At 34.6% G+C, this 13,079-nt stretch overlaps 1 protein-coding gene across 2 annotated transcripts in view; it reads right to left on the minus strand.

Moving 5' to 3' along the window:
- Positions 1-13,079, minus strand: part of LOC120525794 (fasciculation and elongation protein zeta-2-like) — a 112,714-nt gene that overhangs the window by 52,318 nt on the left and 47,317 nt on the right. For both annotated transcript variants that reach the window (XM_039748392.1, XM_039748394.1), the window contains exons 2-3: positions 1,699-1,807; positions 226-342 (exon numbers count right to left, since the gene is read on the minus strand). In XM_039748392.1, coding sequence (XP_039604326.1) covers positions 226-342; positions 1,699-1,807 — 226 coding nt within the window. The remainder of the gene's footprint in view (positions 1-225; positions 343-1,698; positions 1,808-13,079) is intronic.

Raw genomic sequence — 13,079 nt, forward strand, 5'->3', positions numbered from 1 at the left:
CAACTCTTAGACTCAGTCAAAAAAAAAGGCAATAACCCATACAGAGCTCAATTTGCCAATGCAGTAGGTCAGAGATGCCATTGTAATGTTCCACAAGTAAGTGATCAACTCAAAACTTGTGTCTTCCTTATTACGTATTACAGTATTCACAAAAGCACTATACAGCTTTCAAATATAGCTAAAATGAAGACTAAATGAAGACTCTTCGATCAGCGAGAACTGTACCTGTTCTGCAGTAAATAAGGGCTCATCATTTATACAGGATACAATGATCGAATGCATATCCAGCTGTTCCCTCAGCTCCTCATCATCTGATAGGTCTAAATTTATATTGTCATTTTTCTGTTAAATCAAGGAAAGAATATTGTTAAAAAAAGTATTATTTTGATAATTCTTTCATTTACATAACTTCAGGAATACCCATTATGCCGAAAAGAAAGTGCAAGTACATATTACTTGAACAACAAATATCCTTGTTTTTGAAAGGGCAGAACAAATCCAATTCAGGGGCTAAGGCTCAAAAGATTACATTTTAGCATCATGCTATGTAAAGATTTCTATACATATATATCCAAGAACCCAGATTTACTGAAAAAATAAATAGCTTCAGTAGAAAAATATAAAAGAATGTAGATACAGTATATTCAAATAAACTAAACTGAAAAAAGTATTTGTATTTTACTAGAAGTGAATTTACCATGTGTATTATTTTTTTACAGGTTTATGACACGTAAGCTATCCAAATAAGAATGGAAGGAATGAATTCTGTTAATTTAAGAAGCTTGACACATATTCAAAATATTTAATGGGTTATCAGTTTGCCAGTGACTGTGATTGTGGTCATCATACTATAATTGTAGTGATAAACTGCTGCTAATGGTTTATATCATTAAAAAAAAAAAAAACATAATACAGTATTAAGGGCGTATTACGGCAGCATAGGGAAAGGTGTCCTCAAAAGTCCTCATTTTTCTATCCAAATGTCCTCATTTCCAGAGAAAGAGAGTTGGCAGCCCTACTAATGTTGGACTAAAATTACAATTCTCCATGGATTTTGCACAGGAGCGTAGCCATTTTGTTTGTTTACTGATTAAAAATATGCATGGCCAAAACCTTTCCTCTATAAAAAAAAAAAGGCAAAAATAGTTATTTAAACTGAAGGAACAAGTACGGACAGGCAGAAAGCATACATACATCTTTTTATAAATCATACCAAACAAGGAATTGACAATACCAACAGACCACAAAATACAGTATTATTTTTTTTAACAGAAACAAACCAAAAAATCCATAAGACAACAATAAGAAAACAACCACATATATTATTTCCCAAGGGAAATTCTCAAAAGCTTACACCAACATACTTGCAAAAAGTTAAAGGGATACAAATACTGTAGAAAAAATGACCCCAAGTCAAAAAGTTAATCCAACTAATGTCAGAATCAAACTGAAGCAAGGGGGCATTTACTGTTCTGCACAGATAAGGTGCAGAATTGTTTTTCCTTCAATGTGTTTTCTTTTTGAAAGACATCATGTGGTATAATTTCTCTGCATTATATAATAAGGCAAAATATGTTGTAAATCTCCTTTTTGTCAACATTCTAATAAGCTTTATTTAAAACATTCCAAAGTATATATGCAAGGTCTTAATAATCATTTTGAACACAAAAAAGACTGACTTAAACCTTCAAAACTTACTCCTTTTTCCATTAAATTGAGCGTTGGTAGGTGAAGTGAGCGAGTATGAGAAGTCTTCCAATCCACTGGCATCACATTACCATAATTATCTGTTAATGCATTCCAAATTCTATAAGGAAAAAAAAAAATCAAAATGATATACATTTTCAGTGAAACAGGGAAACATTATTTTATGGATGGCAAAATCATAATCTCTAAAATAAATATTTCATAAATGTCAAGAAATATATAAAATACATTTGTATTTAATATACAGTATATTAGTAGTAGAATGGCAAGATAAAAATTCTGGTGAAGAAGATAAAAGGAATACTCCACCCAAAAATGATTTTTTATGTGTTATATATATCTCATAGTTTATAGTGGTGGTTGAGAAAACATTTAAATCTTATACTTTTGTAGTGAAAGCTTCTGATAGAACAAGACCCAACATTGGACAGCAGAAAACTATTTGAAAAACGTCCATATGGAGAGAAAAAAAAATTATCATACAACATATGTCACATAATTCATGTATTTTTTGCTAAAAGTGTAATACGAACTGTATGTATGGAAAATTCAACATAAAATATGAACTAAAAAGGCACATTCTTATATTACTGTGCTTATAAACTGAAGATCTGCCTACTCCTCCTCATTCGCTGGTCAAGAAAACGGTCTTCATTTCATCATTTCAAAAGCACGGCATTATGGGAACAAGCCTTTCTTGATTATGCTGTACACTGAATTTTCTTGAAGTATAAATAATATTTTAGCATCACATGCAAGTGTTATGCATGTTTGAAGCATATGAATGGAAATAAATTGCATGAGAAATCCATCTCCTAAGGCCTGGACATTTTTCACATTGTTTGCTATTTTCCAGCATTGGTTACTATTGGGTCCTGTTGTATCAAAATCTTTGTTACCTACTTTCTCCACAAAAACATTAGATTAAACATTTTTCTCAATCTCCACTACAAACTACAAATGGGGTAAATAACATATAAAAATATAAATTTTTGTGGAGTATTCCTTTAAGGCTATGGACTTTACTTTGGATTATATATGTGTTAAAAACATCAATTCTAGAAAAGATACTAGCAGGTAATCTATAATTTCATGATAACCAATTGTAGGCTGTAAATATGCATCTATAACTGTGACCCTTTAAATACTTAATTTTTCAAAAAACAGATAACAAAAATTACAATTTTAAGGTACAATAATCTCTTTATAACGATACCTTTATAACCACTACATTATAAGTCAATTAATGTAAGTTACCTAAGCATTTATTATACTGTAAGCCTATGAAAATGACACAAAATAACCCATAAAAAGGAACAAGTACGGCTCTTACAAAATCATTCAACTATAAGCTGCTCTGTAGTATCAGTTTTATGAGATTAAAAATTAAAGCCAAGTGAACAAAAATACTGCCACATTACTTATTGAAATCTCATCAAGGAAATGAAGGGAGGCTTACTTCCTATCCTTCGCCTTCTCTAAATCTTTTGGGGGAAAAAAAAAAATACACAAGAAATTAAAGCGGAAAACCACTACTCGCTCATTCCTCACTAATCAGCAGAACTTACTAATACTCACCAGGTAGAAATAAAGAGTGAAATATTTAATAACATCAAAATAATACCCTAAATAAAACATTATGTATTGGAATAAAACCAATGTTGATAAGGCCCCAAGAGGCAGAACAACAGGAAATAAATACTCGACTTACATGTTACACTTAGTAACAAAGTAATTTTGAGTTTTAAAGGTATAATCAGTGTCCTAATAAACAAGCAAGCATTCTAAACAGATACATAGGAACAACACAAACAGAATCTTCTTAAGGCTACACCAAATCCATAATTCACAAATCTATAAGGTGTTAAAGTTCATATAGGAGTGAGGCACTATAAATTTCTAGACAAGGTTTCTGCAATAATGTAAACATCAATACCCACTAAATGGCACATTGAACAAAACAGAATTCACAGAGTTTACAGAACACAATGAAAACCTTCCAAATGGCCATAAACAAAGTATAAAAACTAAGAATAATGAGCTCCTTAAGCCCTATTTTTGTCAAAAAAATTCTAAAAAATTGCAACTCTGACAGTGTTACTTAATATGACATACATTGATTTTGAAATTCCTGCAAACATCTTTTCAATGGAGTAATTCAAATACGAAACTCTCAAATCAGAAACTCTGAATTCAAACATCTTGCAAAGTCAAGCATATAGTCTTTTAGGACTGAAATCACTATTTTAAGCATGAAAGATGAGGGAATAACTCACAGTTGTAATATAAAGTAGCAGGGTAAACAAACAGAGATTAAAATTCCAAATTAGCAGATGAGAATTGCTCAAATACAAAGGAAAAAACAAAATCCGCCAAGCTCTGTTTAGTTGCTTATGTAACTTCTGCATCATTTACTCTTAAGTGATAAGAATTTCACACATTTTGCTTCTGGAGATTGATGACATGTTTCTTTAATCACAAGGATATGCTATTTATCTTTCAAGATGAGATTATGTTACAGCCCCGGGGATCTCATTATCTTTATTTCCATTCCACTTAAAGTTTCACTGTATTTCTTAAAATTGCTTCAGAATTAATGTATATGACATGCTATTAAATACAGGTATGCATATTCAAACTGAAGGATGTAGGTTCAGAAAATAGGTGGCTTTTTGTAATGCATCTGCAGATGTAAAACATTAAAAATACTTTATGCATTAATGATTAATTTGAACAGAATAATAATGATCATTCATCCAATAAATCCAGTTTTTCATGACAAGGTGGTAGGTTGCAGGTGTACATCCCAAGACTTGTAGTAAGACTTGTAATATTTAAACCTGTGTGTGTTAATATAGGATTATTGGATGAGATCCAGCTTCTAAGTGAATAAAATATGTAAACAAGGCTAACATTACAGTATATTTTGAAGACTATGTTTAACAGGACTTTAGCAGCTGGGCTAGGCTTGGCTTGGAAGTGTTTTTGCATAGGATGTCAGCAGTACGCTGGTTGCTGAACAGAACAGTCTAGGGCTGAAGAAAATTATGCAACCATAAAGCTGGAAAGGAAATGCAAATGTTTGTACAGGCTTTGTGATCAGACAAAATAACCAGTGTGTGCTAATTGAATACAATTATACTGTTAGGCTGTTAAGATTAAGAAGGTCTAGGAAATATATATGATCTGGTATTTTGCAATGAAATATAAGGCTTAGGGCTTAAGGTTAGAAGTGCTTATATTTCTCTCCTTGTGTGAATAAGTAAAGATCTCTGTCTCTTAACTTAGCTTCTGTACAGTTTTCTTTAATTTTCAAGCAAATCCACAACACCACACTGCATATGCCAAGCCACCCCTCTAAAAGTTAATAGCCAAGCAAGATTCTGTGGATTTAGCAGAGAGATGTGCTCAACTTAACATATAAACCTAATGAAGTGAAAATGGAAAAGACTAATTTTTGTGTATTCCATTTTCTTGAATTCTTAACCCCAAGTTAAGGGAATTACTATTCTTGTGGTTCTATTTCAATTTTGTGTTTTTTTACCAAGAAATGGCTGTGCAACATTTTGGTGGATGGTGTCCATTCCTCATATACAGTATGTGTAAATGTCAATGCCTTTATCCCTCTGTATTGTAGCTATATTGTACATAGGACTAATGAAATTTCAAAACATAATACAAAACTAATAACAAATTTGTTAAATAAACATTGTTAAAAAAATTACACAAAAAATTTAATTATATTATCTCTCCATATTATAATTATAAAGGAGTAGATCTTTATGAACAGTAAAAACAAAAAAAAAAGCAATAGCAGTATAGGTAGACAAGGAAAAAAGAAAAAAAAAACCTTAGGCAGTCGTAAGAGTTCATTTTAAAATCATGTGCATTAAAATATATCAACTTATAACATTAAAAATGCAAACAAAGTCATAAACTCACCCATGCTTCTAATTGCATTCTGCAGTTTTGCACTCTAATGTTCATCATATGGAACAACCAATCAAATGAAAACAATGGCAACCACATTCAGAGAAGATTAAATGTCAGCATGTCTCATAAATACCATAAAATTAAACAGAGGTAGATGAACTAGATGTATAGTAATGATACTGACAATCAGAATATTTTGATGTTCACCTGAATGAGAAGCAGTCGGGCATGTTTAATAATACTTGTTCTCTTACTGCTAAAGTTATTTAACTTTGTCACTTAATTGAAACTTGATAGTGTGTATATATAATGGCAAGCTAAATTACATTTTTAGAAAGGTAAAATACACTTGAGATACCCCAAAGTTAGTTCAGATTTCACATTTATAGAACTAATATGAGATATCTCTAGATACTCTTTCAAAGTATAATAAAATATCATAAAATAAAATATCATAAAATACACAGCAAATCATTTTCAAATATTATAAAATAAGTTATTTCAAAACATCTTAAAACATGTTTTGCAAGAGCTATCTAGACCTGAGATGGATTTGACAACCACAACCAGTTACAGTACTAGTACAGAGTCAGAACACTTTATCAATGTCTACATCCCCCAAAGATGGACAACTGAAATTATGTGGTGGCTCTAAATTGGCCCTGTGTGCATCTAACAGTTAGTGAGTGTAGTTTCTGAAATGGACTGGCGCCCTCTCTCCTGGCTTGCACTTAGTGTTATAAGGATAGGTTCTAACCCATGGTGTCCCTGTATTGGGTTAATGGTTTTGAGAATGTTTAATGCATTTTTCTCTATCCATATATTTATTGAACATGCTTATTCCAAATTTAGGTTCATTAGAGCTGAAGCCCATCATGCCAGCACCTGGTCCAAGGCAGGAATCAGTGCAGGACAATGTCCCAGATCATCCATTGCCCAACATACTCAAACATACCCAATCACATTCACACACACACACTTTCTCACTATTTCTCTTTTTCAAGCACAGAGGGCAATTTCTGATTCACCAAATAGCTTAAGCACACACATGCTTATTAGACTATGAAAGGAATAAAATCCATTATGAATATTGAAAAAAGGGGTTTAGACAGCCGATTGTACTAAATTTATTTATTTTGCATTAAAAGTTCAGAGCTTGTGAAAACCTCCCTCCCTCTATTCACTCCAGAATGTCAAAACTGCTCTGCACTTAAAATTGTCCCAATTTTAATTGCATTTTCCTTGAAAGATTCTGTATGGGTTTTACAAAGAGTAATATGATCATCATGGAATACCTGCATATACTATGTATTTATTGACATTTTCTGTTTCGTCAATGAGAAAAGAATAATTAAAATTAATATTAACAAAGTCAAAATGTAAACATATTACTGTTGTGCAAATTAGTAAATATGAATGTATTTTAGAATACTTTCACTTAACATTTCATTTACAAAAACTTTTACACAGCAGCTTTTTGACACCAATATATGCAATATGCATTACATAGTTAACAAATACTTATTTGTAACAGTCACCCCAGTCAGGCTAACTGGCTAAACATCACCATGCAAGTTGCTCCGTGCAATTTTTCGTTATGCAGGCCAACACTAATCACCATTTTTTGTTCCCTTCCTCATAACTTGAGCAAAATACTCCCTCAACAAAAATGTATAATGAAGAATATAAAATAACAGATTGGTTATTGTTTAACACCAGACAACTGCATGCTGCATGCATTTGTGGTAAATAATGTATGGTTCAGTTTGTTAGAACTGATGGAAAGGTAATAATAAATAAGACAGTCACTCAGTCATTCCTGAGTATATAAAACCAGAAAGATAATACACAGATTCTACAAACATTTGCTGTATATTTAGTCTCTCAGTTTCTGCCACTGGCATCTAACCAATAAAGGAAGTCAAACCACTCTCCTTTAAAAGGCTTGTAATACTTTGATGAGGTCACTCTTGCCCTGGCAAAGTCTTTTGACCAGTGATCATCCAGTTTTTTTTTCCCCATCACCAAAGAAAACATTGATTTCCTTATTCACTTCCTTCTTACCCTTCTTGTTTTATTTAAAATCCACCCCCCCCCCTAGATTTCCCCATGTGATCTTTTTGTCTATTCTGCTTTGCATTATTGTGGAAATTCTGACTCCTTTGGGGACCCACAACTGTGCTTTTCTCACACTGCTTTCATCACACTTTATTTGTACTAACAGATATTTTATTTGTCCCAAAAAAGAGAAAACCCATTTTTGTATGAGATCATTTTGCTTTCAAGTTGTTTCTATCTTTTTAATATATGTAAAACCTTGAATTGTAATAGTACTTTTGCATTGTATATTATGAACTGTTCATGCATAATAAACAGCCCTAAATTGATAATTTGTACATATTCCAAGATGCTAAATCCTATTCTCTGCACAATGAAAACAGATGTTTTTTTTCATTCCTCTAGAGAAAAATTGGCAACATATGGTCCACAAAAATTCTCTCTCTTTGCTCACTGAGAAAAATGTTATGAAATTATTAGATATATTTTCCAGTAATTTGTAATAGCTAGTCAGTGAACCAACAGACGTTTCATATCATCTCAAAGATTTAAGTTGCCTTGTATATATTTTTTTGTTTTTGGGCAAACCCATAAGAAGGGGAAATATGTAAATGCCAAATGCAAAAGTGTAATGGGTGTTGCAAGATAGCTTAACAGTGAAAATAAAGATGAACATGAATTTCTGAAAATTCACCTCTATATTTAAGGTTTAGCCAGAAACAAAAAAACACACTGTTCTCATTGCATTGGCAAAAATAAAGCCATGTCTTTGTGCAAGCATGATTTGAAATGAAACCAGTAGACACAATGTCAACAAATACCACTGAATGCCTGAGGCACACCAATTAAGACAAAGAAAGGGAATTATACAATGCATCAACAGGATAGTTTAATTCTACTACTGCAACCATAGATACCAGTATAATTTATTCATCATGTTGATCAATTTTTTAATCTAACTATTTCAATTCAAGGATATGGGTAGGTTAAATCTACTGTAAGTATTTGAGGATCATCACATATAAATCAGGAGTCAACCCTGGATGAGGCTCTTATGAGAAGCTATAAAAACATTTTTGCCAGATTACTGTGCTAATAAGTAATAGGATCAGGTGTGAGAATTGTTCAAAACATCTGTTAGAAAATACTAGGTTAAAACTCTCGAAATTGTGATTTTACAGGGTTTCATGGATTAGGCACTTAAATAATTTCAGTTGCACCTGGCATTCTCTTCCAGAGTTTTGTAATTTTAATTCTAGGGTGCCCAAATGGTGATCTGCTTCATTGGAAGGCCCATTATAATAAATGCTCAATCTTATTTTGAGAATTGTTATCATTACTGTTTCAAAGATATTGTGTTTTTTCCCCTGTATACTATGGAAGCTTACTCTTGCCATTTAAAATTTTTAATATTTTATTTTGCTGTTAAAAAATGGAAAATCAAATTCAGCCATAAAATCTCCATTGATACATCTCTAACATCTACAACTCTAATTACAAAATGATTTTGATGCTCTACAATTTACTTAGTTTCTGCTATAAAAGGCAGCTTTTGATCCGGAATCCAAAGCAAATCTGATGGTCAACTATGGGGAAATAAGTAGTTTGTAGTATATAGTGTACAGCAGATCCCCGCAAAGTTGCGGTTCAGAGTTCACGGCCTCAGTCATTCACAAATTTTTCCTTAGAACCTAACTAATAATTGTTAGCAGAAACCGCAAATATCCTCCTCAATTTTTGTGGCTTTTTTCGTGGCAATACTGTACTGTAGAGAGAACAGGAAGCAGCTGTAGAGAAATGGGATGGTGAAAGTAGCCAATAGAATTTGAAACTGCAACTCCCAGCAGTCCCTGCAGTGGCTCTGATTGGTCTTCTGCCGAGGGTGCTAGGGCTGTTGAGGTCAAAGGATATCAGTGCGGCTTTTAAAAAGGGGGCCGGTGAACAAAAGCAAAAAAAAAAAAGTTTTTTGTAATTTGTGTTTCAAGTTCCTCTCTGTCTTTCTGTCTTCTATTGGGATACCTGTAGTTATTTATTTTGTCCTGGATCGTTTTGTGTGTCTGGATTGTCTGCCTGTGTACATGAGGACTGTAAGTGGATTCATGGCCATCCTGCAAAGAAAGTGCTCCTGAACTTGTCCACCCATCTTCACCATTTCAGGAATTACCGGTAGGACTATCTGTACATTCCCATTCAACATGCGGATCTCTGGACTACCTATTTTCATCATAACATTTCATCCGTTGCCGCTTTTCATGAACATTTTCATGATTTAATGTGTGTTTTGTTTGTGCTTTGTTGTATTTAATGTGTAATCGCTGTAAGGGGAACAGGGGTGGTATCGTTGTTTTCTTATTTCATTTGTTTTCATTACATTCTTTATTTGCTGTTTGATTACCGGTTTGCTTTGTTTTTGTCTCTGTTTGTGAGTGCGCGCGGTTCGGGTCAAAGCTGGGTGCGTCCTTGGAATCTCCACCATAAAATAAATAAATCATCGTCTTCTCGATTGCAGCTTCTCGCGCAATGCTACGCTTACTTAAAATCCTGAACAGTACCTGTCCTTTTTGGCTTATTGCTTTGTTTCTCTCTCTCCTCCCCCAGACATTCTCTGCTCTTGATGGGGGTTGTGCTCCCCTATGATGTTTGTCTATTGTTTAATCGATAACTAACTGTATACTGAGCTCCTTTTACTTCTGAAAGAGACATATTGTGTTTCAATAAAGTTCCTGTTTCTACAATCTCCTGTGTTTCTGTGCAATTCTGTGACACCCTGCAGCACTGCAGCATCACCCTGGGATTGAGCCGCTGCACTAAGACTAGCCCCACCTTCGGCCACCACCCAACTCACACTGCACCCGACCTCCTTGGCCCCTCCTATAAGTGGTGAGCCCATAAGAAGGGGGACCCACGTTGTCTCTTTGGGCTGTGCCCAGCCAAGCCCCATGGGTGCAGGCCTGGCCACCAGGCACTCCCCATCGAGCCCCACTTCCAGGCCTGGCTCCAGAGGGGGAGCCCCAGTGACCCGCGTCTGGGCGAGGGAAAACGTCGTCCAAGGTTTTTGTTCTTCATAGGAGGTTTGGTTGAACCGCTCCTTGCCTCATTCCTCACCTAGGACCAGTTTGCCTTGTGTGACCCTACCAGGGTCATACAGCCCCGGACAACAGAGCTCCTAGGATCATTGGGACATGCAAACTCCACCTTCGAGGAGGAGTGGCTTACCTCTGTGTGCTTACAGTACGTACAGCCAGTTCAAGCGCATTTGCACTTTGTACATATTGTTCCAGTAGTTTTTTTAAATAGTTTTTACAGTTCATTAGCAGTGTGTAAAATGATCAGTGTTACAGTAATTATGATGCTCTTTGCATGAAAAAAATGTTTTCCATTAAAATTTCACTTTTTCTTCGATAATTCTGACGTTTACTTAAAGTGCAGCAAAAAAGTATTTTGCGTCCAGGGATGCATTAACCCCCAAGTGTGTGGCAGTTTAAGGGTTAAAGCCCCAAGATGCCGCCGAAACAAGCTGCACCGTCTAAGGCTTCTAGCAATAAAAACGTGCATGCATAAATTACAGTACATATAGCAGTAACATCGGTATTTTACATTCTAGCACTGCGGGAGACATAGCAGTACAGTATACAGGTTTACCTTTACATTCTTTATTTTTAGTTAATGTATTAAGCTGAGCTTGAAATTAAATTAAAATGTTTTGGGGGCATATTTAGGGTTTAAACTATGAAAATAGGCAATTTTTTAAACACATACAAAAGTGATTTTTCACAATTCGCGGGTGTTCTAGGAACGGAACCCCCATAAATTTTGGGGGTGTACTGTACTTCCTTAAAACTATTATACAGCAGCTCTACCTACTGTATACAGCTGCATGACATTTAACAATGTGGTGAGTATCTGTTGATGTTGATAACAACCAAGTATTTCTTGACAGGTTTTATGCCCATAAGGACCATGAATATGTCATAATCGTATGTAGTTAGGCATTGCTAATATTTTGTAAATGTACGAAGATCATGTTTATCTATTTTTAGCCTAAACTGAAAGAAAATAAATTATGAGCCTTATAATTTCTATTTTGAAGGGAACACAATTTAATATAAAACAATAATCTTGCTTCTATTTTAAAGTATATCAACTGCAAGAATGACATCTTACATATGCAAACCTACAGCTACACAAGAATATTTCTTACATTACATACTGTAGGCCATGGTCACTGGAACATTACATTAGTGCTCAACTATTCTAAACACATCATATATTATAGTATACTAGCAGGAGTACGCTGCGCAGCCCAGGAATCTATAACCAGTGAATTTTCCAAATGAAAGAAACAGAACATAGAAATGGAACAAATATTTTTCTGACTGACATGTCATTGTAGGTTCCTATACTCTGGAGTCTGTGTGGTGTGCCGTTTGAGACGGGCTTGAAATAGACTTTGTTGTGGCAGCTGAAGTGGACCTTCCAATTCTACGTCTTTTTTTTGGTGGCATGGGTATACAGTGAACCCTCGTTTATCACGGTTAATCCGTTCCAGACTCTACTGTGATAAATGAATTTTCGCGAAGTAGGATTCTTTATTTATAAATCGCATATTTTCGCAGTTAGATAATAGAAAACCTGTTCACGACCTTCTAAATACGTTTTTTAACATTATTAGAACCCTCTCGACATGAAATAACACCCTTTAGTCACCATTACACTCGTATTACCCAATATATTAGACAAAATAAGAGAACATAAGACATTTTAGACGTTACAAATATCATATTATTACTAGGCTCACCCGCCTTTTAAGGCGACCGACATTTATCCTCACTTTGTGTGCACTCCATGTGTACATCAGGCATGTAAGTGTAGGTAGGGAATGAGAACATCAAAGTGCCCATTCATAACATCTCCCGAAAACCTAGGTTTTTTTTATCCCCGAGTGCCTGTCCAAAGTCGTACAATGTCAGCCCGAATCTGTACCGCTAAAGACGGAGTTTCATGCACAAAATAAGCTATAGATGAGAATAAGCAAGCACCATCTCCCCTGATATTTACTACGCGGTGAGGCATTTTTTTACTTTTTCAACATTAATTATTTCCAGAGACATAATTTTGTCTATTTTTCCAGCGCATCGCGCACAAAAGCAATGGAACAATGAGAGCACCAGAACTCTGCTCACATCACGTCACTTCGTACCGCAAGCCGCAAGTCTGTGATAAGTGGAATACCGCTACGGTTTGCACTCACAGGACGGAAGGACAATCCCATCTGCTTTTATATAGTAGATTATTGTACTGTACATTTAATTACACACACACACACAGTTCTTACACACAACCACTAACCTATGAAGGCACGACCTCAGTAGGAGAGTCTT

Source organism: Polypterus senegalus, chromosome 3, assembly GCF_016835505.1.
Source record: "Polypterus senegalus isolate Bchr_013 chromosome 3, ASM1683550v1, whole genome shotgun sequence".
NCBI lineage: Eukaryota > Metazoa > Chordata > Cladistia > Polypteriformes > Polypteridae > Polypterus > Polypterus senegalus.